Source organism: Pygoscelis adeliae, unplaced genomic scaffold (genome assembly GCF_000699105.1).
Source record: "Pygoscelis adeliae isolate BGI_AS28 unplaced genomic scaffold, ASM69910v1 Scaffold461, whole genome shotgun sequence".
Lineage (NCBI taxonomy): Eukaryota > Metazoa > Chordata > Aves > Sphenisciformes > Spheniscidae > Pygoscelis > Pygoscelis adeliae.
The window spans coordinates 63,456-89,016 of record NW_008824029.1 but is presented as its reverse complement, the minus strand read 5'-3'; the positions used below and the strand labels follow the sequence as shown (position 1 = coordinate 89,016).

The 25,561-nt window shown below is 53.3% G+C and overlaps 1 protein-coding gene across 1 annotated transcript in view; it reads left to right on the top strand.

Annotated features, from left to right (window-relative positions):
* The window catches only part of LOC103919686 (ankyrin repeat and fibronectin type-III domain-containing protein 1-like), a gene marked incomplete at its 3' end in the record, with an annotated part of 187,168 nt that overhangs the window by 98,353 nt on the left and 63,254 nt on the right, over positions 1-25,561 (top strand). The window contains exon 4 of the mRNA XM_009327232.1: positions 14,393-14,433. Within this exon, the coding sequence (XP_009325507.1) occupies positions 14,393-14,433 (41 nt within the window). The remainder of the gene's footprint in view (positions 1-14,392; positions 14,434-25,561) is intronic.

Below are 25,561 nucleotides of genomic sequence, written 5' to 3'. Positions count from 1 at the left end.
GGAACTAGCTTGTTGTGTGGTTTCAAATGTGACAGCACGTTCACCAGGGCTCGGGAGCAGGCCGTCAGACCGCAGGATCGCATCCTCCTTCCCCGTGTGCCGCATCGCCTGCGTCTCACCGCAGCGCCTGATCCCACGCCAGCCCCGCGCGCTCTTGGGGCAGAGATGGCTGTAACGGGCTAACAGCATCCAGGTTTCTGATGGTGTGTTGCGTCTACAGAAATCTGTGAAAAGGGAGGATTTTATCCACCTCGGATATAATGCAGGGTAAGGGGGAGCCCGGGGCCACCTGTGCGTGGGGAAGCTGGCACCTGCGTGGTTGTGTGCTGCACGCCAGTGTCCGCATCCCCCCTGGGCTGGCACCGGGGCATCTGCACGTGCTTCAGGCTAAGAGAACCCTGCCTGGCTCCAGCCCTCGCACCCCTATAGAGCTGCCCCTAAACCAACCCCGCTCCTCTGCTACTCAGGAGAGACCGAGCGAGATGGGCTGGAAAGCCAATCAGAAGCAAAGTTAATTTAAAAAATCCCGACGAAGAGCTGTTTTTCTAGTGCCGGCCAAGAAACGTGACACTGAACAAACAGTAGAAAATAAAACAAAAAATAAAATTCACATTGGATCTAGAAACAGCCTTTTAATTTGCAGAATCTATGATGTCTGCATGCAGAAATCTTAATTTCAGATCCGGTCTTTCAATGCAAATGTCACTTTAAATAGATATTCCTGTGTGCCTGTTCTGGTGCCTTTTGCCATGTCGTTAATGGATTGCTCGTTCTGCGAGTACATTCTTGTCTCATTTTGTATCCCCATACATTAAATTGATAGTTTGGGGGATTATTGCTCGTTCCAAGATTACATGGGTGGAGTCCCCTTTGTATGGCCATGCTGGTATGTAGTGAATTTGAATTGGCGCAGCAGAAAACTTGAAAATTTGGAACAGATAACTGTCTCCTATCTTTATATGGGAACATCAGAGTTTCTAGCTTTATTCTGGGGTTCTTGCCATTCCAAATATAATTTATTCTTTTATATAACTGTTTTCATATGATACACTCTGAAGAGTGGATAATGGTTTGGGGAGGAATATCATAATTTTTTTTCCCCCTCCAAGGCTGTCTTCCCAATTAATGAGATTGAGAACACGTTCCAAAAATCTATTTTTCCCCTCCGGGCTTTTTCTAATGTACTCAATTTATTCTGTAGTGTGTCTTGCGCTTCCTTTATGGAGTTCGATGCCTAAATATTTAGCGGTGGTGGGCCGGCTGGAGCCCGTGTAAATACTTAGCGTACTGATGCGGTCTCTCGGCAAGCTTGGGCAGCGAGGGCAGGCCTGGCCATCCCGGTCCCTTTCGGCCCAGGCAGGTGGGCTCGGGCATGTGGCAAAGTCCCCCCCATCTCCACGTGTGCTGAACTCAACCTTGCTGCCGGCTGGGGTTGGCTTTACGGGGCAAGCTGCTTGCTTTTGGGGTGTGGAGGGGTATCCTCATACCCCTTCGCCTTTTTACTGTCCTGTCTGGATGAGAAGTGGTGGCGTGCAAATCTCAAGGGACTTTTTCTACTTAAAGCCTCACCTGTAATGTACATAGTTAATGTTTTTGTATGTTTTTCTCTGTTTAAACATTTTTTTGTGGTATATACATTTCTTACAAACCCGTCCAAGTAAGCAGCCCCAGGCTTTCTGCCCGCCTCTACCCACCGTGGCGGTGGGCGTTGCTTTCTGAAGATGCTCATTTTCCAGCTTTCTCTGGTGGTGCAGCGGGATGCAAATTCAGCCTAAAACCCCTGACTCTGCTGACGGGCACAGTTCCAGCGTGGGCTTCGGTGCCCCAGGGCTGTTCTCCCGCCGGCTCTTGGGGCACCTGGGCTCTCCCAGGGCACTTTGTGCTCCCCCTTCCTTCCCCCAGCACTCCTGAACCTATTTTTGTGCCCTGGGGCAGTGCCCAGGGAGGGGGGCTGTCTGGCAGAGCTGCCAGCCACCGCAGAGGTGCAGGCGAGGAGGATGAGACTGAAGAGTGGGGCTGGTGTCCTTGGGGTCCACAGAGGGACAAGGGCTGTGTGGCGGCAAGGACCGGAGGAACACGGACATTAGTGTCTGCTCCCAAAAGCCTGCAGCATATTAATTTCGGAGAGCCTTACAGCTCCAAAATGGGTTGGCTGATACACTTCAAGCCCTGTTTTTAAAAGAACCGCTTTTGGTTTGAGACTAAACATGAATTTTTAGGCCTAGAGAAGTTATCTTGAGTCGGTGATGGTGGGAAAGGGGTGCTCAGCATGGACCCTTAAGTGTTACCCCGGCACTGAAGTCCTGCCTGCTCTCTTTAAGCAGCGGTTTTGCTCCATAAAGCATCTGTATAAATATCGCCTTCTCACTCAGTGCCTCTGCTCCCCCTGAGTCACATCTGCTCCCTTTCCTGACCAAAACCGAAGAGCGCATTGTAGCCTCCCGTGCCCCCCAGCCCGCCCAGAGCCATCAGCTTCCCGGGGACGAGCAGTGCAGGAGCGGGTTTCCTGGTGCGACAGGATCGCTGCTGGCTGCCGAGGAGGAGGAGGAGGATGAAGAGGCCAGCTGCGAAGAGCATCGTTATTTTGCAGTGGGCATGTTGTTCTGCAAGCGGCTCCGCTCCTCCTCTGAGGTCTCAGTTAAGTTAAGAGCATATCGTGGTTGCGTTTGCATCATGCCGTGGTTGACGGGCACGGAGCCGGCTGCCGGCAGCCAGGTTCCCAGGAGTGAGGATTTGTATTTACATAGTTTGACTCAGACGTTGTATAACCTCGGGGAGCCACTTTCTGGGCCAAAAGAATGAGAGACCTGCTCTCCGATGGCGTTTCGAGCTCTGGCTGGATGATGTCCAGTGTAAGGGCTGGGTTTTATTTGGTCCCCTGCTGACAGCCTGGTTCATGTTCCTGCAGGTCTTGCGTGCACGGTGGTTATTAATAGCTCATCAGTGGGTGGGTGACCGGCCAGGTTGGCCGGATCCCTGCTCCAGCCAGATCCTCTCCCTTTTCCAGGTGTGTTAGCAAAGGAGTGATTCGTTGGCAGAGGGCGCTTCCCGAGGGTGCTGTGCTGCAGTGGCCCTGGTCCTGCTCACCAGAGCAAAGGCACAGCTGCCTGCGTGCTGCCTGTGCAGGGGCCTGCGGTGCCCAGGCTCCCCGGTGGGACAGCAAACCTCAGGCAGTTGGGGTGGGGGACCTCGCTGTGGGGACCCTCACGCTGTCGTCCACTTGCATCTGGTGGCTTGTCCCTGCTGAGGGGGCGAGGCTGCCGGAGGAGAGCGGGATGTACCCACTCATCTCAATTTTTCAGACTGAGTGGAGGGGTACCCCCCAGACCCAGTACCGGGGGCAGGTGAAGGCAGAGGGAGAAAACAAGGGAGGTGCAGAGGTCTGTCCAAGGAGAGGTGGACCCGCTGGTCAGAAGGCTGCCGGACTTCGGATGGGACCAGCTGTGCTCAGCCTGCTCCAGAGGGGCAGGGTGAAGGCTGGCTGGGGTGGTGGGTGGTGAGCCTGCCCCCTGCCAAGGTGCTCCTGGGGGGGGTCAAGGCCCTTGGACACCACCTGAAGTTCTCTCCTGGAGACCCTCATCCTTGTGGTGCCCACCAGTGGATGCCTGAGGGGAATGGTCTTTCCCAGCTCGAGCTGCAGCCCCGGGTCCTCCGCACCCCAGGAGGCCGCAGCTGATTGAGCGGAGCGTGCTACGGGGAGGGTGCCCGCTCGTTTGCTCCCCGCACTATAATTAGCCGGGTTGGCGGGCAGACCTGCTGTCAGGCTGCTTGACACCCAGCCAGGCTGCGGGGCTGGCAATGCAGCATGTGAAGTACATGCTGGAGGACAGGGTGTAATTAACTGCAGGCCCTTGAAGCTGAGAGCTGACTACTCGGCTTCTAGCCTTTTTTCTTGCCTTTTTTTTTTTTCTTTCAGTGATGAAATATATAACTTCACCTATAAACCAGTATAAACATGTATGAGCTGGTATGCCCAAAGATTAAAAAAAACCAAAAATGTTTGAAAATACCAGGCAGTGCATGAATGCAACATTAAGACCAGGCAGCTGACACCCCCTTAAATGAGGCAAAATAAAAAAACCCAGGTTCTAGCGGCAACACGAACTCAGCCGTGCTGCACCCCCTGCGCGTGCCGTGCTCAGGGCTTAACACTATAAATAGCAGCATATTCAGCTACACATCTCGGCCCTGATTCTGCAAACACTTAAGCCCAAGCACAGCTCTTTCTCGATGTGCTTAAAGTTGCAGTAATAGTTTGCAGGCTGTAATCAGGAAAGAAATAAAAATAAGGTAGAAAATAGCGCATGTGCAGCACGGTGTTGGTACCGGCTATCAATGAATATACAGCCTGGGTGTCTGCCGCTCCTCCCTTGCAGCTCCTGTGCCCTTACCTACCTAATTAAGGATTTGATTAATAAAAACATGGAGAGAAGGTGCCTACGCCTGTGCGTGCGTGTTACCCTGGAGGTTGTTGTTGAGCTGGCGGAGTTTATAAGCTCTGGTGGTTTTGCCAGTAATTTGACAAGTTCTTTCATCCAGAGAAGCTCCGATGAGCAGCAAGTGCACGGCTCGGTCTGTGCCAGCCCTCAGCACGGCTCAGGGAGGTCCTTCCAGAAAGAGAAACTTTTTAATAAAGAGGCTGTGCGTGCATGCATGTATATATATGCATAAATTAATTTTTACAGGCATGTAGCAGTACAATAGAAGTTTCCTGGATGAGCTCTCGGTAAAGAAATGCTTTGAAGTTCGGGTCTGCCTTAGCGTGGTGTGAGCTGCAAGGGGATTGCGGGTGAGCAGCCCCTGTTGGCGCCGGGAGCGTGGCCTGGGAAGAGGCTTCGCTGGGGAAAGCAGGGGTGGGAGAATGCTGGGGGAGATGCTGAGAGGGGGTGGGAAGGCAAGAGAAGGCGCGGTGGCAGGGGCATGAAAGACGGGTGCAAATGGACTTGTTGATTGGGGGGTGTTGGCAGATGCTCATTAACAGACCTGCTTTTCCTCCCGGTAGGAAGGCAGGCTCGGGGACGGAGCCTGTCCTCGTTACCCCGGCTGATGAGGAACCCAAAGTTGGTTGTGAGGGTTCGTGCTGCAGCCAACCCAGTTGTGTGCGTTTAGTTGCTGAGTGGAAGGAGACTGAGGGAGGGGGGGGTCACCGGGTGCTGCTGGGGGGCAGGGCTGGCGGGTGCTGGGGCTGCGCCGGCACGGCTTGTGGCACTGGGGCTTGCTCTGTTCCTCCTTGGTCCGACACGCACGCGTGCACAGATCTTTGCTCCTCTGTGCAACGCACCTGCAAGGGTGCACTCCAAGGAGGAGGAGGAAGCAGAATTTAATGACGTTGGGGAGTTCGGCACTGCTCTGGCTTGGCCTGGGCCTCATGAATACAACCTGTTGGCAGGGCCAGGGTGAGCTGCTGAGACGTGCTCTGGAGCGAGGGACCAGTAATGGGGCTGCTCTCCAGGAGAACCCATCCCATTACTTTCCTGGGGGTCAGATATAGGTTGGGTGAAAGATGAAGCCTGTTTTCCAAAGAACCAGGTTTATGTTTGCATTTCAGCCCTTAGGAAGGGAGACTTTGGTGTTTTCCTGGGTCCCAGACGTGGGGGTGGATGAGCAACCAGAGAAGAGCATTCGGCCTCTGGTAAGATGAGATGCTGGAGCATGGGTGTCCACCTGCTCACAAGAGGCTGTCCTGGCGTGGCGAGGTGGTGGGTTCAGGTTGGCGTCCAAGCACGACTGCGGTGTCAGGATGCGCCGGCCAGGGGAGCCGGTGAAACACAGGACCCCTTCCTGGGTGGGTCCATGGCACCTCCGGTGGGGAGAGCTGCTTGGAGGACACCACGAGCTCCTCTGGCTTCCAGGTGTGGGTTGAGCTGCTCTGCTGGGGGGTAGCTGCAGGACTTCGTTTCTGTTCCCTGGATTGCCTCGGAGTACCTCGCGTGCATAGCCATGTTTCCCTTCTCCTTCCCCCCAAATGGTCCAAAAGCGCTTTTCTCTACTTTTTGGCATGTTTTTCACCTTCCGTCGGACTCAAAGCCCAATGTGGATGCGTGTCAATGCCCCGTGTGCGTGCACAGGGTCAGTGCTGTTTGCAGGCGAGTGTGATAGCTGGTTCAGACTCCCGCTCCAGAGCTGGGCTGGGATGAGCTAGCCGCTGAAGAATGAACATGTTAGAGCCATTGGCATCCTCCCCTGGCTGGGTCGGGTCTGCGGGGAATCGCCCGCCCCCTCCTCGGAGCCTTTGTAGTTGAGGGAGGAGGAGGCAGGATCACAACAGCGAGAGGCTGGGGCTGGCACATGCAGAAACACTGGTGGCTCACGCAACCCCCCATCGTCTACCGGTGCTTCAGCTCTGCCGAAATGCCATCCCCCGAGAGGACCAAGGCCCTTTTCTGATTTCCAACGGCATGTGTCTTCTTCCCTCCCTCGAGCCTGCCCCTTCCATCTCTCCATCTGGGCAGGCAGTGCTGCTGCCCCAGCCTGACCTGCCACCAGATTTTGTTCTGCATTGTGACCCACCCTTTCTTAATCACCCCTGTCCTCCGTTCCTTAATCACCCCTGTGCTCCGGCACGCAGGCAAGGATCTGCTCTCCAGCAAGGCTTGCCTTTGGAGGTGCAAAGCTGCGCCCAGCCGCGTGGCCTGGAGCTCCCTCCCGGGTGTGAGCTGGTTTGCAGCACTGCCACATCGAAGGCAGGAGTTATCACCATGATTTTCAGCTGAGCAATCTGGTTCATCCAGACTGAAATTCAGGTTTTAGGATTGAGGGTTCATCTGGCCTCAAATTTGGGTTTTTGGGAGACTCAGGGCTGTATTAGCCTGGGGCCCTGGCAGTGCTGGAGCAGGGCTGTTTCGAGGGGGTATAGTGCTGGGGGCAGGTCGCGATGGCAAGTGGGATGGGTGCCGGAGCCCATGGAGGGGAGCTGGTGTCCGCAGGGGAGTAGGCAGCGCTCCCACAGCCCTTTGGTTTCTTGGCCAAGCCCATGCCAGAGGCCATGGGCTGGAGGGACACGGGGGTGCATGGTGTGCCAAGCCCCGGGATGCTCTGAGTGGGTCGGCCCTTGCTTGGAGGGATGCTGCTGGCGGGGGGGGGGGCGATATCTCCTTCCTCCTCCTTCCAAACAACCCGCTCGCATCCCAGGCTCTGAATTTTATTCCCCTTCCGACTGTCAGGCATCAACTCCCAATTACTCATAAATGCAGCATGTTGCAGATACGCGGAGCTTGATGAATGGCTGTGCCTGAAAGCACGAACCGCCAGGATCCACGGGCGAGAAGCCGGGATGGGGGGTACAGACTGTGCAGACTCGGCCCTCTCACCCTGTCCTGCCCTGGGGGCCAAGCGCCTGCTGCCCATGCCCACATCCCCCTGGAATCTGCCCAGCCCGGCTCGAGGACCCGGCTCAGGGATGCTGCGGCTGGTGGGGCAGGTGCGGAGGTCCCAGCAGGTGACCAGGCGTGGATGGCAGGTTTGCAGCCTAGACCGCTATTTGTGTTGGCCCACAAGTTTGTTTTGCAGAATCCTCTTCTAGCATGGAAAAATAACTCATCCCTCAGTTTTTCTCTCTTTTGTTTGTGTGGGCATTGATTACGCTGAGAGTTACTGAGCCAGATTTTATGGGAATGACTTAGAAAGCTGCCACCTGCAAGCAGCTGCTTGTCTTTGGGGATTATTTTGGTGTAGTTTCTAAATAATTGCATGAGGCTTCTTCAGCCTTGCTAATAACTTTGTTCTCCAAGGGACACTGCCCAGAAAAAGATGAGCTGAGATTACACTTGGCAACATTTAGGAGAGGAAAAAGCACAACAGGATTGATGTCTGCTGGCGTGAATAAATAAATAATACAATACCTCTGCCTTAGCCCCTGCATGAGCATCCTTGTTTCCAACCCCGTGTCTGTTATCTCCCCAGCTTGGCTGAATTTCAGAATTCAGAGTGGTCCTTTAAACTGATCTCATCTTTTCTGTCTACAGCATGTTGTACTACTTCTTATCAGGGACCAGCAAGGCTGGCTCTGGAGATGAGCTGTCCTAGGGAAGCCTGCCTGGTAGCTTATATAGGTTGTGTAACTTGGGCTTGTTAAATGTATGATTTAAATAACTTGCAAAATAGTTTACTTAGTGCCTGAAATGTGAAATTAAGAGAATAATTTCATGTTGGCCCAGATTCTCATAGGTTTGCAAAGGCTTTGCAAAAATCGTGGGTCATGTTTTAAATAAAGAGATAAGCCCACAAATGTCTTTGACGTTTCATACAAAATCCGGTATTTAAAAGGTGCTTGTTTTGCAATGCCGAATGGAGCCGGGTCATTGTGTGTAGGGCCGTGCGATCGCCCTGCCCTGGCGAGGAGGGTTGGGAAGGGCAGCGGTGGGAACGCCACCGGGAAGACGAGAAGAGCCGGGTGCCTGGGCTGCGCTCAGGTCACTGGTTTTGATCCACTGGGCAAGACTTAGCGATGGCCCAGATGCAGCTGGGTGTTGCTCTACTAGTTTGGGAGGCTGCTTTTTTACACCCCTGCAAAGGTGCTTTTTGAGAACCTGGGCATGGGTCCTTATGGCGATTCCTTTACGGCAAATAAAACTACCCTGGCCTCTCAGTTTGTCTTGTTTTAGTGTAAAAGCACCAGGAAAGTTGGTGTCCCGTTGCCTTCCCTTTTCCCTCGTAGCATTTCTAAGGTGTTTCCTATGACATTGCACTTTCAACATTGATGTTGCACGTTTCTGCAAGAGCAGAAGGGCTCTGAGAATCGCACAGAGAGGTCCTTTAATCAAAACTAGGGCAGTGCAAGCCTGGCTCAGGTATTCTTATATGGGGAGGGGCAGAGGATAGTGGTGGTAATGACCTTGAGACAACACTTTCTTAATCATGTTGGCAGGCAATCCCTGCTTCTTGGCAGGCTGCATCCTGGCACCCAGGAGCTGTGGGCTTGGCACCAGCGTCCCCTTCTGCTGCTGTCTCTGCTCGGGTGGTTGTTTCCTCTGCAGAGCAAAGAGATTAAAGGCGGTGCCTGGCCGCATCCAAAAGGGCAGGCGCTCAGAAGGCACGCACCGGGGGGGAGCGAGGCACTGGGGGCACTGCCAGGCTCTGGGACATCATCCTGGTCTCCCACCCTCCTCTCCTGGCCCTGCCAGCAGCAGGAGCATGAACGCCAGAGGGATGGAGGGTGTAGCCTGGCAGCTTTTTGGTAGCTGCCTTGCCCAGCACCACGTGCCAGGGTGGCGGGGGCTGCTCCTGCCCCTCCAGATGCCCCCATGCTGCTGGTCCCCGCGGTCGCTCGCCTCTGTGTCTCGGGAGGAAAGGGTGGAGATGGGCACAAGCCTCACTTGAAGTATTTGTTTTAAAAATACACGCCGATGAAAATGACTCTCTCCATTATTTCATTAAGGGATTTAAAATGTGCTTCCTAAACCCTGAGTCATCAATGAAGTGAGCAAGCGAGAAGCAGCGCAGCGGGTCCTGCTGGAGGGTGACTCATGCTGCGGGGGGGCTCGGGGCTTGCAGGGGACTCTTTGAACTGGGGGATGCTCCACTCCCTTCATCCCTCCAGGGAAGGCCAGGGTCTCCCCAGCATCCTGAGCAGCAGCAGGAGGTCTCTGGGAGCCTCTGGGTCTCCCAGATTTATTTTGGGAGCTGAGCCATTACACCGCAGCCGTGCCTCTCTGGAGACCCCAGCTATGCTTTGATGCACAGGAGCCACCAGCAGAGAACTATCCTGGAAGCCCGTAGATCAACCAACAACAGTGCGTGAATGTAGGCTGGCATTTGATTTTTTTATTGTATAGCTGCATAGATAAAAGCCTCCAGATCCCATATCCGTTCAGGAGGAATTGATCTTTCCTCCCAGAAGGCAGGGGAAAATGCCAGGTCACCTTTTGCTCATTTTTGGGAGCTCTCTGCCTCTTTCCGTCCCCAGGCACAGGCAGGAGGAGAAAAGCTGGTCCCAGCTCCCTGTAAGGCCAGAACTGTCCCCTCTGCGCCAGTCTCAATGGTTTATCTAGTCGGCTTTTTCAAAGCCCTTAGAAACGCTGCTCTATCCCTCCCACTGGAGTTGGTTCAAACTCTGTTCAATCTCAGTGCCAGGACATTTTTCCGAAGATCCAGGCTGCATGTTCCCTTTACCCCGCTCTGCTTCCTTACGGCCCGTCCTTCCCTTGATCACTTTTCCATAACCTTCCTCTGTGGATGCTGGCTGAGGCCGCGGTACTCGGTGCAGTGGGACAGAGGTGATGGCTGGTGGCACTGTCACAGCCTACGCTGCTGCCTCAGGGGAGATGCTTCGGCTCCTGCCGCTTCAGGCACCGCGCTAAAGCAGGCAGCACCCACGCTCGGTGCGGCCCGCAGCCTCCCATCACCGATTCCCTAAGTGCTTTCTAATTAATACCTTTAAGCCGTCAGTGAAGGCCAGTTCCCCTGCTTGGGAGGATCTTTCCAGGTGCTGCGCTGAGCTCTGTCCGTGCCCTTGGCAAAATGCCTTGGGCATTTTAATTTTACTACAGCTGCATCTTGTAGTGACCTGCTGCACAAAGTCAGGCCAGCCCCAAGGTGCCCTGTGGTCTCTTAGGGCATCGCTGCCTTCTCGCCTCCTTCCTCCTGCTGATGGCTCTGTGCTGCTTCACTTGTAGTTTTCAAAGCAGAGTGTCGTTTGGTTTATCCTCTACCTGGTTTATTAACCTCCTCGGTGGGCAGTCCCTGTCCGTGGCTCCTGCTGTGACACCACGTGTGCCTGCACTCACTCCTCCTTCCACTTTTTCATGAGGATCTTGCTTAGAGGTGGTCAAAAACATGTCCTTGCCTTGGGTCTTGCTGCTGGCCCTGAGCACCTTCTCCTGCCCAGGCATCACCTCTGCCATCCACCAGCAAGCTCTTCTCCATTTGCTGGTGATTCTTGTGGCCAAGTGCTTTCCAGCTGCTCTCCGGGAGCCCTCTAGATCCACGACCACTTTGCTTTTGTGCACGCTTGGGAGAAAGAAATGCAACGTCATGGGATGGACCTGCGTAACTTCATCTGACTGCTGGGCATGGTTCCTTTCTCTTCTGGGAAGAGAGTAAGGAGGCAAAGGGCTGTGCAGGGGCAATGTGGGGAAACTGAGGCATGAAGAGGGAAGAAATGGCTCAAGGCCAGACCTTGGGGTGGTGGTAGAGCCAGGAGCTGATCCACAGCTCCTGGCCTTGCTCCAGGCCCGATTCCTGGGACACGTTGCTGGAATTCTGCTTTTCCTCCCCATTTGCTATTTTCTTAATAAGCTTTAAAATAAGCTATTTTGGCTAATCATTGCTGTGATCACTCCCCATTTTATTGCTTGGGGTTTTTTTCCGCTCTGCAAAGTTAGTGCCTCATTGTTTTATTGCAGATATCTAAAACCTTCTCAGTTTTCCATGACTCTTAAAAAACAATTGCTTGATAAGCTCAAGGTAACCCCTTCTCTTAGCATGCTCGTGTAGCTCATCCTGCCAGCGGCTTGTGGACTGCACGGGCTTGTGAGCCGTGGAGCGTGCGGAGGGGCGGGCAGGCTGCCGTGCCCGTGGTGCTGCTCACCTGCAGCCGTGGCACGGCGCCGGCACAGAGCATGCGGCTTCGCTAAAGCTCCTCCACCTCCTTTGTCTGCAAGAGCTGAACTTGCAAGGTGATCTTTTCTTCTTCCCCAAGTTTCCATGTGGTTTTCCCTTGTTAGGGGTTGATTTCAGAGACCTGCACCTCCATCCTAGCAACAGATGAGGGGAGGTTAACGCCCGTGATACCCATGACTGTGTGAAGGGGCTACTGCTGATTTTGCCATCTCCCGTGCTGGGAATATTGGTGATAGTGATAGTCCCCCCAGCATTTTAGAAAGGTAGAAGAGCATCAGCATTGTTTCCTGCTGTTCTCAGTGCTCTAGAAAGGGCAGGTACTGCCTGGAGCTGGCAAAGGACTTATGGGGTTGATGAGAGCTTTCTCCCATGGACCTCAGCTGCAGCAGAGGTCTGACTGCACGGGATACAGGTTTTCCATGTGTCATTTCAGTGGTGTTGAGAAAGCTGTTTGCGAGTGGTTTCTCCTTAAATATCAACAGTTCTCCGTGATCCCTGCGAGCACAGATATCAGATGGAACTGAATTTGTCATGGCTCATCACCCTCGTTGCAGTCAATCCATAGTTTGGGAGCTGGCACCCTGGGCTTTAGGTGTCAAGTTTAAAGAAGTAAGGAAATATCTCATGGGAATGCTGTGCCCGAGGGAGTGGAGTTGTTCCCGGACGTGCTGTGGGCTTGGAGGACACGTCCCATTGCCCAGGGCATTTGCTCTGTGCAGTTACTGCTGTGCTCTTTTCTCTGCTGCTTCAGGAATGCACTGGGTGGTTGAGGAGATCACCCAGTCCAACACCCTGCTCAAGGCAGGGTCACCTACACCTGGTTGTCCTGGACACCCAGGACCATGTCCAGTTGGGTTTTGAATGTGTCCAAGGCTGGAGACTCCAACACCTCTCTGGGCAGCCCGTGCAAGCATTTGACCACCCCATTCTGGTGTCTGGCCATCAATCCCGTGGGGCTTTGCTGTAGCTTCTGTCGTGTCAAAGGAGGGGAAGCAGAGGGAGAGCCAAAGGGTGCCGCTGTCTCTGCCCGGTGGGGATTGCTCAGAGCCCATCAAGCTTTTGCATGCCGGCACGGCATTTGGCACGTGGGCAGGTGAGATCTTCCCACCCCAAAGGGCTGCTCCTTGTGCACTGCAAGCTCTACCCCAAGACGGAGCTCAGGTGTGTCCCCTGGCCCCATGGGCACGTGAGACGTGCAAGAGTGTGGCACACATCCAGCTCCGCATACCCGGCGCTGCGGGTTTCGTTGCAGCCCCCCTGCACCACTGTCCGACCAACACCTCTACGCTGGGGAGAAGGTCAGCCCATCTTGCTGGCTTGGCCAGAGTTCCCTTTTGGGAGGATGTTTTGGTGACAGTGGATCCCTGCCTGCTTAAAAGCTGGGGCCCTCCTCCCCCCACTTGCTTTTCAGTCCCAGGGGCAGAGCAGCCAGCGGCTTTGGCCAGCGAGGGGAGCGCCGGCAGAGAGCGCGGGGAGAGCTCCTGCGCCCCTGATTAGCATTCGGCCCCGCTGCTTTGGTGTTCGCAGTCGCCATTGCCTGGCAACCACGGAGCAAAACTACAACAGCAGCCCCAGAGCCCGAGCCTGCTTCCCGCGAGCGTGCACGCACGCTGGCACACGCCCGCTGCCTGTGCGGGGACAGGGACGGGGTGGGTGGCGGGGCCACCCCATGCTGCTGCCCACCATCCCCCATCCCGGCAAGGCACAAAGGTGAGGACCGTCCCCGAGAGGAGGAGGAGGAGGAGGAGGAGGAGAGGGCTACAGCAGTGCGACGGCTTTGCTGACACCCAGGTTTGGTGGGTCTGTCTGTCTGTCTGCCCCGGCGCCACCCGCCGTGAGCATCCCGCTATGTCTGGCACAGCCTGCCCTTCTGCGTCCCTTGGGTGGTGGGGGCTCTTCCGCACTCCGCAAGCACGTGCCATGAACTGGGGCCTCGGAGGGGGACAGCCTCCGCTGCGGGTGCCTCCAGGACAAGGCATGTTGGAGGGCAGAGACTCGGGTGTATGTAGGTGTATACGGCCCCATCGGACAGCAGGGCAAGGCACAGCGGTGCATGTGTGCTCTCTATGCGTGTCACGCACGTGCCCTGCCTTGCACCCAAAGCGGGGTCTGCAGGATGCCCGTCGCCCCTGGGCTCCCTGCGGGGAGGCTCAGCCTGGCTGGGGTCTCCCAGGGGGCCCTGGGGCTCCGGCAGCCCAGGTTGGGATGCTGTCAGACTTCTACTAGACCTTGTTGTCAGTGCAGTTGGCGGCACTCAGGAAAATGCTGACACATGGGAACCTGAGTGTGCATCGGGCTGTCTCTGCTTCCCAGGCTTGCACATGCTTGGGGTCTGATGTAATTTTTCTCAGCAGAAGAATTTTGTGGTCCGGTCCCTGGGGAGTGGCTGTGGGCCTTGGGCTCAGTCCCCTGCCCTGCCTGAGACGCACTGCAGGCGATGGTGGCTCGGTCTCCCTGCCAGCCCTGCACCTCATCCTCTTTGCAGCTGGGTAGGCTTGAGAGGACATGAGTCCCCTCCTGACACAATGTGCCACGCTTCTGCAAGTGATGGGAGACACAGACATGCCTGAATACATTGGGTTCAGACCTAACGCATCCCCACACCTCTGCTTTGACTCTTTATTTTTACACCCTTGGCTGCTGTGGGCTCTACCTACAGCGCATTTGGCGGCTGGAGGTCTTGAGCTGCCTGCCCTGTTCAGCCAGCCCACACATACCCACCAGGCAGCGAAAGTCACAGACACATGCCTTTTCCTGCTCACCACACATCTTCATCAATGATACTTGCTTGGCAAAGGGTTAAAGAAATACACCTGTCTTTTGTGTCTTGCAGAGCCTGGGGTCAGCGGACAAGAAGGACTTTTACCAGCCAAAGTAAGTGCCAGTAGCCGTGGTCAGTAATTGCATGGAAATTCCCGGTTGGTCCATGTTACCGAGCAGCTCTGTGGCTTGCTAAGATTAGACATTTGAATGTACAAGAATAGCTGCTGTGAGGATAACGGTGGAAGGGCTGTCAATCATTTTGGCTTCAGGGCATATGCAAATCATTAAATCAGGTCAGAGGGAATCGGGACAGCTTGACTGAGCCTGAGAGACAGAGCTGGGACCTGGCGGCCAGGGAGCGGGGGATGCAGGGGTGACCTTTCCCACCTCTGGCTCCCTCTGCTCTGGGTTTACACAGATGAGCTGCTTTGGAGAACTGAAGGGTTTCGTTCTGTGTTGCAATGGGCTGATCTTGAAGCATGTCTTCCGCAGCCCGTGCTTTGACGTTGATGCCTGTCATCTTCCATCCATTGTGTTTTGTAAAGCACGGTGAGAGGAAAGGAAGGGGCTCTCTGGGGCCACCATATTCATCAACACGAACAAAGGATCTGCAGATCACCCCACTAACACAAGCAGTTGGTTACTTCGCGCGTGCCCTTGGCCATGGCTCTGAGCTGGCTGCGACAGTCCATAAGCAAGGGAGCGAGAGCGGAGCACTTAGAGCTGTCAACCTCTGAGACCCGTATTAAAGTGCAAGAGGAGCTTCCACTCGCAGGCCAGTTGTGTTGTTGCACCCAGCATTTGCAGAGCCTCGCCGCAGCATGGCACCTTTGAGGCAAGAAGGTTGTCTCTTTGCTGGAAGGATGTGTCTGATACCATCATTATTTGGATAAGGTCAAACTCTATTAAAAGCCGCGCTGAGAGGTTTGGTTCTGGCCTGACCACTAAGCAGCTGTGCATCGTGCTGCTGAGCATGTTGCATGTGGGACCTTGTGCTGCTCCTGCTCTGTTTCTTCTGAAAAAAACGCCATAGGTGGTTCTGAAGTTGTGGAAGAGTGCTCTGATGTGCAGGGTTGTCAGAGGAGCATGGTTTTGGAGGATTCAGAAGGAATTGGGTTGAGAAAACCTTTTCTCCTCCGAAACTCACTGTACTTCTGCTCCTGCTCTTTCTTTGCTGCTTTCCAAAACGTTCCTGCAGAGCTGCTTCCCAGCAATGCCCGAGCACGCAGTGAGCACTGAGGCAGCATTTTCCCTCGCTGTTCGGTCCAAGTTACTCTTGACATCAGAGGAGGCACGTCCGGGGCGCACCGGGGATGGCAGGCTGTGTCACGGAGCGCCTTACGGAGCTGCCTGCTCGCTGTCTGTGATGGGGAGCGCAAGTGTCGGGGGGGGGTTGTTCTTCAGTTTTCTGCTGGTTCCTCTTCCTTTATGCCACCAAAAGTTTTTAAAACTCCGTGCTAGTCTCCTAGGTCCGCAGTGAAAAGTCTGTTTTCAGGGAGCTCTTCTGTCCACTCACCCCAAGGCAGTGCTGATCATCAGCTTTCCAAGACTGTTGGCAGCTAAAGACTTCTGAAAATACAGCCAGAGCCATTTCCCAGGCCGTTTAATCCCACATGGCTTTCTGGGAGATCAGAGCGATATCCCAGGAGGTTATGGAGTCATCGTGGATGCAGTGACAAAATGAACACACATTTGGCAAAGACTTATAACGGTGCCTTTGTGATCTCTACTAACAGTCATCCAAGATTTCAGTGCTTCTCATTGTAGCGCTGCTGTGTGCTTCTGTAGCGTGTGTTTTGACAAGCAGGCTTAAAAAAGATTGGAGCATCTCTAGTGTCCCTATTCCAGCTGAAGCTTTTGTGAGGCTTTAAGGAAGAGATTTGGAGGAAATATGTAAAGAGCTCTTACTCTTCAGTTTTCCTGTGGCGTGGTTTTGGTGGTAGGTAGCAACATTTACAGAGCTATTTTTGTAGCTCATCTTATCAGAGAAATGAAGGATGTTTCCCTACCTTGAGAGGGGGAACGCGGGCTTCCCATCTCACTGAAGTTGCAGAGCTGTTGGGTCAGTGGTGGGTGCTGGTGCAGAAGGTCTCATAGATACAGGGTGTCTTATTGGTGCTGACTTGTTCCTCTGTGCCATGAGGCTACGGGACCACCATGCTTTGGCCAAGTGGCTTGTGATATCAGCCGTGACGTGGCTAATCATAATATTATGACTTTGGTTTATGCCCATCCTATTTACATTCCTCAGTGGCTGTTTTGGGGTTGCGACCGGTAGAGTTTGTGGCCGTGATGTTGCCTGGTACCACTGCCCCCATCCGATCTGGCTTTTTGATCCACCGTCTGCTGCTGGCACTGTTGCTGTTGCAGGCAGACCTGCTCTTGCTGCTGCAGCCCATCTGCAAGGCTGGGCCAGGCACCTTACGGAGGCTCTCAGCCTCTGGCAGGACTGGACCTGGTCTTCCTCAGCAGAGAAAGATCCCCAGCAGCTGCTGGAGGTCTGGTGGACCTGCCGAGGGCCCGGGAGAGCTCAGCACTTCTGCAGCAGCTCTGCAGACGTGTTCCCCGAGCCCTGGGCAAGGTGGCGGCAAGCAGCCGGAGCATGGGAAGCAGCTGGTTCGCAGAGCTAAGCCAAGCCGCGGTGGTTCATGAACACATCTGTGCGGCGAGGCTGGTGATCTGAGAGAAGTCTGGCAGTGGATGGCTGGCCCTCCAGCCCCCACGTGCCAGAGCAAACTTGACTATGCCTCTGCTTTTCCTTTTCTGTGCTTCAGAGGCAGCAGTTCACCCTGCCGACCAAACCCCCTGCACTGCGGGAGCGGGGTCAGAGCATCCCTGCTCTTGGGTTGGTGGGTTTGGGCTCTCACAGCAGATGTAGGTTGTAGGAAAAGAAGACGCAGACGCCAGAAATCTGAGCAGTGGGTTTTGGTCGGCAGGCATTCACCGCTTGTCCTGGGAGTGAATCTTGCTCTGCTCCTGCCATGCTCAGAAACTTTCTCTGCTCAGGTGTCCTCCTCTTCCCTGGACACCAGGTACTGCGTCAGGTGGGTTTCCTTGTGTCATCCTGAGTGACACCTTTCCTTCCTTTGTTGCCTCTTCCCTTCAGAAATGGGAATGCTGTCATTATGTTGCCTCACCCCATAGTTATCATTGGTCTTTCTCAGTCAGCAGTAGGGTGTTTCCTAAGTGCCTGGAACAGTCCACTGCTCATCAAGGGTATGGAGAGCTGTCTACCTTCACCCACCAGCCTTTGATGGCCTTTACACTAGGCTCTTCCCATCTGCCCAGTTCATACAAGAGGTTTTAAGGTAAAGGTCTCCTACTGGGTTGCCTCAAATGTAGTGTGGCAATCACCCAGAAAAGCGTAGTGAAGGTGGACCTCCACTGCGGAAGTCAGAGGTGCCCAGGATGGAGCCACCAGGGCTGAAATAATGTTGCTGCCCACTCTGGGGGAGGCACTTTGACTTCCAAGGGTTTCAGGGAGGGTGCTTATGGATGTTCCTGCAGTAGCTGGCCCATGTCAGGGGCTGTGATTCCTGGCTTTTTGTGTGTCTGGGAGGTTACGTTCCCTCTTTCCACGTTAAATGCAAGGATGCTGCTTGGGTCAAGAAGGCTGAAATGTTAATCTTAAAAAAAATGGCATCACCTGAGAACTGGATGGGCTAGAGACCACCTTAGGAAGAAGAGGCATGCAAAGAGCTCCCGTAGCTGAAATTCCTGAGAGAGGAGCCTAGCGTATGGGGAATGGCCACGAGTCCAGCAGTGAGCCAGCATCTGCATGGGTTTCTCCACCTACGCTGGCTGCTCCAGCCATCCCATGCAAACAGTACAGATGCCTTCCTCACACTGTGTTTCCAAAGCAGGTTGTTCAGATGTCAGAACGATATATCCTGACCTAATAATTCTCATCTGATGCAGTTTGGGCACGTACCTCCCCCTTCACAACCCTGCCTGCAGCCCAACTCTGTCTGGGGTCTGACCGGTGTTCGTAGGGACCAGGGAAGAAACACCTCCTGGGCTGAATCCAGCCCCTGAGCTGCTCGCTCCTTTGTCACCTCGATTTTGGAAGCTGCTAATACAGCTGCAATGTCGTTAGTATATCTGGCCTTCCAGAGGTCCTTCCAAATTTCTGACAGAGGGCCCTCGACTGCTTTGTCAAGGCAGTTTCCTGAGCAAGGACCTGCTGGCTGAAGACCCAGGGACACCATGCTGAGAGACAGGAACAGGCTCTCCTGGGACTGGCGCTTTTGCTTAATAACTCTCCTGGAAGGGCTGGCTGGAAGTGTCTTGACAGGAGGTGAGAAAGGCTGGTGTGTCTGCTAATCCCGGTGGCGTATATTTGCTCTTCGCTGTCACGTATCAACTGGAACTCACTTTCTTCAAACCAAGAAAGAAATTTTGGTAGTAATAACAATCTTAAAACCCCTAGCAAATGTAGACTGAAATACCTGGGTTTAATTAAAGTGTCACTGATTTGCTGCAAGAGCTACTTGCACTCCTTCCCCATGCTGTCTCCTCTGCTGAGAGCAATGCTCATCTGTCAAGAGAGTCATCACTCGGGAGCAGTTAATATTTGCCAGGCACTTTGAGATGTCAAGAGAGACACTGCTGTAGCGACACAGAATGCTCTCCATTGATCCGCTCGTTCAGTCCCTTGGGACAGTGTGGCCATGCTGAAGAGACCTGATGTCTCAGAGCCCACGTCTTACTCCAGCAGCATCCCACAGCCCTTTTATACAGGCACCTCGTGGCTCTGTCTCCATTTCAGATTAAAAACTGCTGCCCGCCTTCCGTGCTTAAGCCTCAGACGTGTAAACACACAAGGAACCTTTCAAACCACCTTACATAAAGCAGCAGCTCATGTTTGTTTTGCCTTGCCGTCTTCATTACCCAAGATGTCTCTGCAGCTAATTCGTTGTCACCCTGCTCTTAAGGCAGAGCATTTAATCTCTTAGACGAAAACCTTCCTGTGCCAGCACTTAGATGACAGTGCGTGTTTCGTTGCTGAATCATTATCTTGTAAAACTGTGGTGTTTTTAAGGATCTAGAAATCAGTATTTACATCTTGGAAGCATTAAGGGCCATCATAATAAGCTAGATGTGTTCCTAAGCTGAGTGTTCATTTCATTACCTCCTTAACTCAGACATTATTGTTATAGTAATGATAATAATAACACACATATATGCTACGTTTGACTTCTTTTGCAGTGGCTGAGAGTCATTCAGCTGGGATGCTCTTCAGGTAGCTCAGGTTCACCTGCAAAGTGCCAAGCAGTGGGAGGAGGATGCACAGAGAAAGGGGGCATAAGAGATGGTGCAGATGATGAAAGGGAAGCGGTGGGGCAGGGGAAGCAATGCCGAGCCCATCTCTCTGTACTGAAGCCATGGGATAGTCAACGCTGCAAGAAACTGCCCCAAAACCACCTTCACAGGGTTGGAGAATGCTTCTCCCAGCTACAGTTGTAGGAAAGGATGAAGTGCCATCACCAGCATCTCTGGTGGCAGTGGGATGGCAGAGCGGTGGGGGTGGGAAGAAGGGGTTGGGGTCTGTGGGCTGGGTGCCCCTCAGGTGGGTGCAGGTTGGCAGCTGAAGGGGAGCAGAGCCCTCCCCTGAAGGGACCATGAGCATGGGCTCCTAGCTTCCAACCCCAAATCCTGGCTAAGCCAGTTTTCTGAAGAGTCAGGGAGTTAACTCCTCCACACGCAACGTAATTAAGTAAAGAAGATTACGATGCTGGTCAGGGTATCCTAGCAGCAGGGTCTGAGCCACTGAAACTTTATAGCAAGCTTAAAAAATATTTCCCCTGGGGTTTGGCCATTGGATTCAGAGCCTGAGTTCCAGGCAGGTGGAGGGGCTTTAAACGTCTCTGAGTGCTGGGAAAGGAAGGGAATCCTGGAAAGGTACTTTGGAGAAATGTCGTGGTTCAACAAATGCCAGTCTGAGGATAGAGAGCAGAACTGGCCCAGAGCTGAAGGGAAGCGGAGGGCTAGCAGAAACGGGTATGAGTGGTGGGAGGTAGCTCATGGTGTGGCAGAGAGTTGTTGCCTTGGGTGTTTGCAGCAGGTGAAGGAGACCGGCTGGTACTGCAGCCTCTGAACAGTTCTGCAGCTTTCCTTCTGGCCTTCAGAAGGTCTCTCCCACCCTGTGGTGTGCTGGTCTTTTAAGCTATGGTGGCTCTGTCTTTCCCAGTAATGCCCTGAGCCCAGAAAAGCTTCTGGAGACTTGGCTGCTCTGGGGAGGGGGGTTCTGCCCTGGGAGGGCTGGTGCTACTCCTTGCCCTGACGCTGTTTGGAGGGCGATGGGTGCTGTGGTGTGCCAGGCTGGGGCTGTGCAGTCCCTCCAGCCCTGGCAGCTCACCAAGAGGTGCAAGTGTGCCACTTCAGGGCCTTGCGATGGGGCAGGAGATAATCTGCATCTCCAGCCTCTTGGGAATGGTTTTGTCCCCCCAAGAACATTTGCTGTGCTGCTGGGAGCGCCGGCTCTGGCTCCTCTTAACTCTGTGGCTGCGGAGGGAACAGCACACAGCCTTGACAGGGAGCATTGCTGACAGAGGTCGGTTGGAAGCTCAAAGATCAAGGAAGCAATAGCTGATTCGCCCTGTGGCGTCTGGGCTATCTGCCCAGGCTAATATCGCTATTTGCTTTTGAATCTGGGAAAGCTGGTGCTGATCTGTGCCCAGCGAAGCGCGCGGGGCCCCGTGCTAAGGGTCCTGCTGTCCCACTGCTGCCCCCCTCTCCAGGCAGCCCAGGAGAACAGCACCGGGTTATGTGCCTGATCCGGGTTATGTGCCTGATGGGTCGTGCTGAAGACCACCTTTGCTGTAAAGTATGAATGAATACAACTCTTACTCATTTTCTTTTTCATTGCTTGTTGTGTGGGAGTGCGCACTCTGGGCCCCTATGCCTGATGGGGCTGGAGGACTGTAGTGGGGCGCTCTACACCCAGATTTATGAGGACAGAGATGCCCTGGATGGCACCAGGACCCTCGATACCCAGAGTTAAATATCTTGGCCCAAGGGAGGTCGGGACAAGGAGCCACTTGGTTTCAGTGGTCCCTCGAGCCCAGGGGACAGGAGGAGGAGTTGTTGGGGCTGGTTGAACCTATGCTGCCCTGCTCTGGGTGCCCAGGCCAGGGCATCACTGGACCACCCCCTTGCAGCATGCTCACTCTCCGGCTGGGAACAGCCCTCCCGAACCTGGTGGTAGAACAAAGTTTTGGTTTTCATTGTTTCTGTGCAGCTTTTAACGTGTTAAGTGAGGTTGCGATGTAGGCTCTTACTGTGCCGGTTGTCATAGAAACTTGAAAGGCTTTTTTCTCCTATACCCCCAGCCCCTTTCTTTAAACCAAAGCAGGGTTGTTTTCCCCCCCCACCCCGTAATTTCAGTTCCAGCCCAGTTAAAAACCTGCCTGGCCCTGATTCCCCATCTCCAGCACTGCCACACAAGGGCTTGGTGTCTTTATGCTGTGCTTCCTTTTGTCCCGACCAAAGGGTGCGTGTTCCCACAAACTGGGCACTTTCCCAGTAGCTCTGGGTGGGCTTCTGTCCCCATGGAGCCTGCACCAGGGTTGGGGCTGGTCCTCAGCCCGTGTCCCTCTGCGGTGCCTCTGGGTAGGAGAAGATCCCCTTGCTCGCCATGGGGTAGTTCTCCTTCTCCTTCTGAAGCCAGGGAGCTGAGTGGGCATGGCCGCGTGGTGCGTGGTTGCTGGAGGTACCCAGTCCTTTGGTGGAGACATTAAAATAGCATCTACCTGTCCCCCTGGTCTGAACCCGGGGCTGCCTTCCCCTCTTGTGGCATGGGAGGACGACGCTGCCAGCTCAGAGCCAAGACCAGCACAGAAGCCACCTATGCACCAGCTGCAGCCCTTCTGCATTTGCTACGCTCTGCATTAATCATGGAAAGGGAATCGAGCGTAGGAAGATGGGCATTTTGTAACAAAATAACCAAGGCTGCGTTCTTCCCTAAGCAGGAGAGCAAAGTGTTTGCTGCAGTGAGTCAACACAGAGATGCTTTTGGCATGGGAGGTAACACTCCCACCCACAGCAGCCATCGGTCCCACAGCCGGGTACCAGGAGGGAGAAGTGGGTCAGGATGTTTCCCAAGCTGCTTGGCCAGCACTCTCTGCTGGTGTTTCTCCGAGAGCTGCGGGAGGTCCTTTCCCACGTGCTCTGCTCCTGGCACAAGACTTGACGGGGACTCCTCACAGCTAGTAGGGCTTCTAGCTCTGAACCTTGCCTTTGAGGAGCTAGCACCCATCTTTGCTGCTCGGTGCCTCCCCAGCTCCTCATTGCTCCAAGGCCTGTGCTATATCCTGAGTCACCCATCTTCACTGTGGTCTGTGGCAGGGGTTAGCCTTGGAGCTCCACTTATCCGCTGGGATTCACTTGTGTGGGATTTAGGTATGAAAGGGTCTGTTAGACCATGCCGTTTGGCCTCCCGTGTGCTGTAGGGATGTAAATGCTGCCCATGCACTCCTCCACGAGCTGAAGAGGCTGTGGCTGCCCTCTGAGAAGTATCTAATCCTCTGAGCATCTCCGAGAGGTATCTAATCCTGACCCGAGACTCATTTGAACTTGTTGGGCTTCAGCTGCCAGTCCCTGGCTCTCTGCATGTCTCACTAGATAAGAGCAGTTGGCACCGCTCTGGTTTGGAGGACGGTGGCAGAATTTTTGTCAATAAACTCAATATATCTCAAATCTTTTGCAGCAGGATATTTTCTCCAGCCCTCAGATCAATTTTGTGACTCATCCCTCCAGCCTCTCTGTTTTTTTGGTGTCCCCTTTTAAACGTGGGCACCTTAATTGCAGGAGTGTTTCTGTGTCAGTCTCAGCAGTGCAATATGTGTAACTCTCCTCTCCCCCAAGAACTGCATCAGCTCTTTTCATCACAGCATCACATTAGAGCCTTGTGTTGGGTTGGTCACCCGTGGTGACCCTTGAGCCTTTCTGGAGGCTCTCTCTTGTCTGGGATACAGTCCCTGTTCATAAATACGGCCTGAAATCCTTCTCTGTAGGTGTGTCATTCTGCACTGGGCTGCATTGACATATACAGTGTTTGAATGGGCTCAGCATTACCGAGCAACCCACATTTCACTCTCTCCTCATCAATATTTACCGTTACATCAATCTTCCTGTCATCTGCTAATTTTTTTGAGCAAGGATTTTGTATTTTCTTCTCGATCATCGAAGACAATATCGACTAGCATGCTCCCCGTGGAGCCTCGCTAACGATTCCCCATTGACGACTTCTGTCTGAGACCTGTCAGCTGGCTCTTAATATATTTAACGTGCTTTATTGATACTGTATAGTACTATCTTCTAAAATCAGAATGTCAAGAAGCACTTAGCGCTCTGCCTGCACAGCCGTAACGTACACAGTGCCTTTTTCAGCTCAGCCTGTGCTCGCTAAAGAGTGACACCGGGCTCATTTGACAAGATCTCTTATCCACAAAGACATGCCGACTGACTTTAGTTATGACTTACATCCTTTAATTATTTCTTAATTTAATTCCAGATGAGCCCTGGCTGCTGGGTCTTATATCAGGCTGACCATTTAGTCGTTAACTAGGTCATCTTCACTGCTGGGTGTGAACATTGCTGTGAAGGAGCCATTTGCCATCTGGATGTGGCAGCCCAAAGTTTGCTCAAAACAAGCAGCAGAGCCCAGAAAACTCGCCCCAGCTTTGGGTACACGTTATCTGTGCTGGCGGTTTAGTGCTAGTTGGCCACCTTAGATGTAGGTGAGGATACTAATGGTTTAGGAAAGCTTCATCTCTCCTAGGAAGTACTTTACTCTCCTTTGTTCCCCAAACACAGAATAAGTATTTATTGACTATGTTTGCTTTTTCTGCATCGTTATGAGCAGTCCTACAGTCTCTGCTTAAAAATGGTCCTATCGCTGCTTACAAACGGACCTATTGCTAGAATTTGTTTGGCTCCCAACAGTAGATTTTGCATGTCCAGCCATGCATTCTCCCCTTCTTTTTCCTTCTTTAGTTTCCCTTATCAGTTTCCTACACATTGTAATTTTTCATTTGTATTGACCACCCTTTATTCTATATCCCATTTCCACTCTGAGCCTTCGTTTAGCAAACGGGATTTTTAAGTGAGTTGCTTGTTTTCCTAGCTATGAAATTGGGAGTTTTACAGACATTCAGTGAACTCCTCTTAAAGGACTCTTATTTCTTCGCTCTACTTTTTCAAAGTCTTTCTTGACGGTCAGTTTTATTCCACCTCCCGCGATGTGAAAATAGCCATTTTGCAGTACTGAGCGTGCGCAATGCTGCCTGCCTCCATCTTCTCGTCGCTCCATGGGGACTGCTGCCAGCCTGGGCTGCCTCTCTGGGCAGCCAGCGACTGCTCGACCTTTTGTTGCCTGCTGTGCATTAACATTGCAAACAACCTGCATTGAAAAGTTATCAACTATAGTGTTTAGAAATGCATGTGGTATTTTACCGCTGGCTCCGTGAGTCTTCTAGTGTGTGACTCTCAAACACAAATCCTTCATAACGCATTATTTCTTTCTATCCATTGAGAACATATATTTAAGGTTGAGCTCCTGCAGTCCTGTGCTGGCTCAGGTATCATGTGCTGTGCCTCTTCCCAGTCCTTGGTGAGAAGGTAAATCTGTTTTTCTTCAAGCACTGACTGCTAAAAGATCTGTAATTCTAAAGGAAAAAATATAATGGCATGTATTGTAAGTATAGAGTGCCCTCCTCTTCCTTCCCTGCCACCCCTCCTACGCAGAGACTTCTGATCACGTAAATCATCGTAGCAGGTTTCAGTAGTGTTGAGTGCATTACATTTCTGCTCGTGAGTGAAGATTTCCTGTTCCTCATGCCTTTCTCAACCTCGCTGCCTTGCATCGTCTCACGAGCTTGCTGCTTTGCCCAGCAGCACAGCACGAGCACGATCTCTGAGACTCTTTCCTGGAACAACCACAGATTAATCTGGCTTTTTATTCATATACACAGTTCTGGTATTTTCTCTCCATGTTTTCACCTGCGGTGCCAGATAGACAGCTGGGCCACAGAACCATCAGCAGCTACATCAGCCTGCACTCTCTTCAGAAGCTTATCCTCACCTAAGACCACCCTCACCATGGCCAACCTGGCTAGCATTTGAGCACTTTGGTGTGTGGCAGCACTGGCGGTTGCCTTGTGCTCACCTGCCAGAGATGCTGTTGTGTAGAAGAGCCTTTTGTTGTTCCTGAGCCCGCTGACAGGCAGTATCTCCTGGG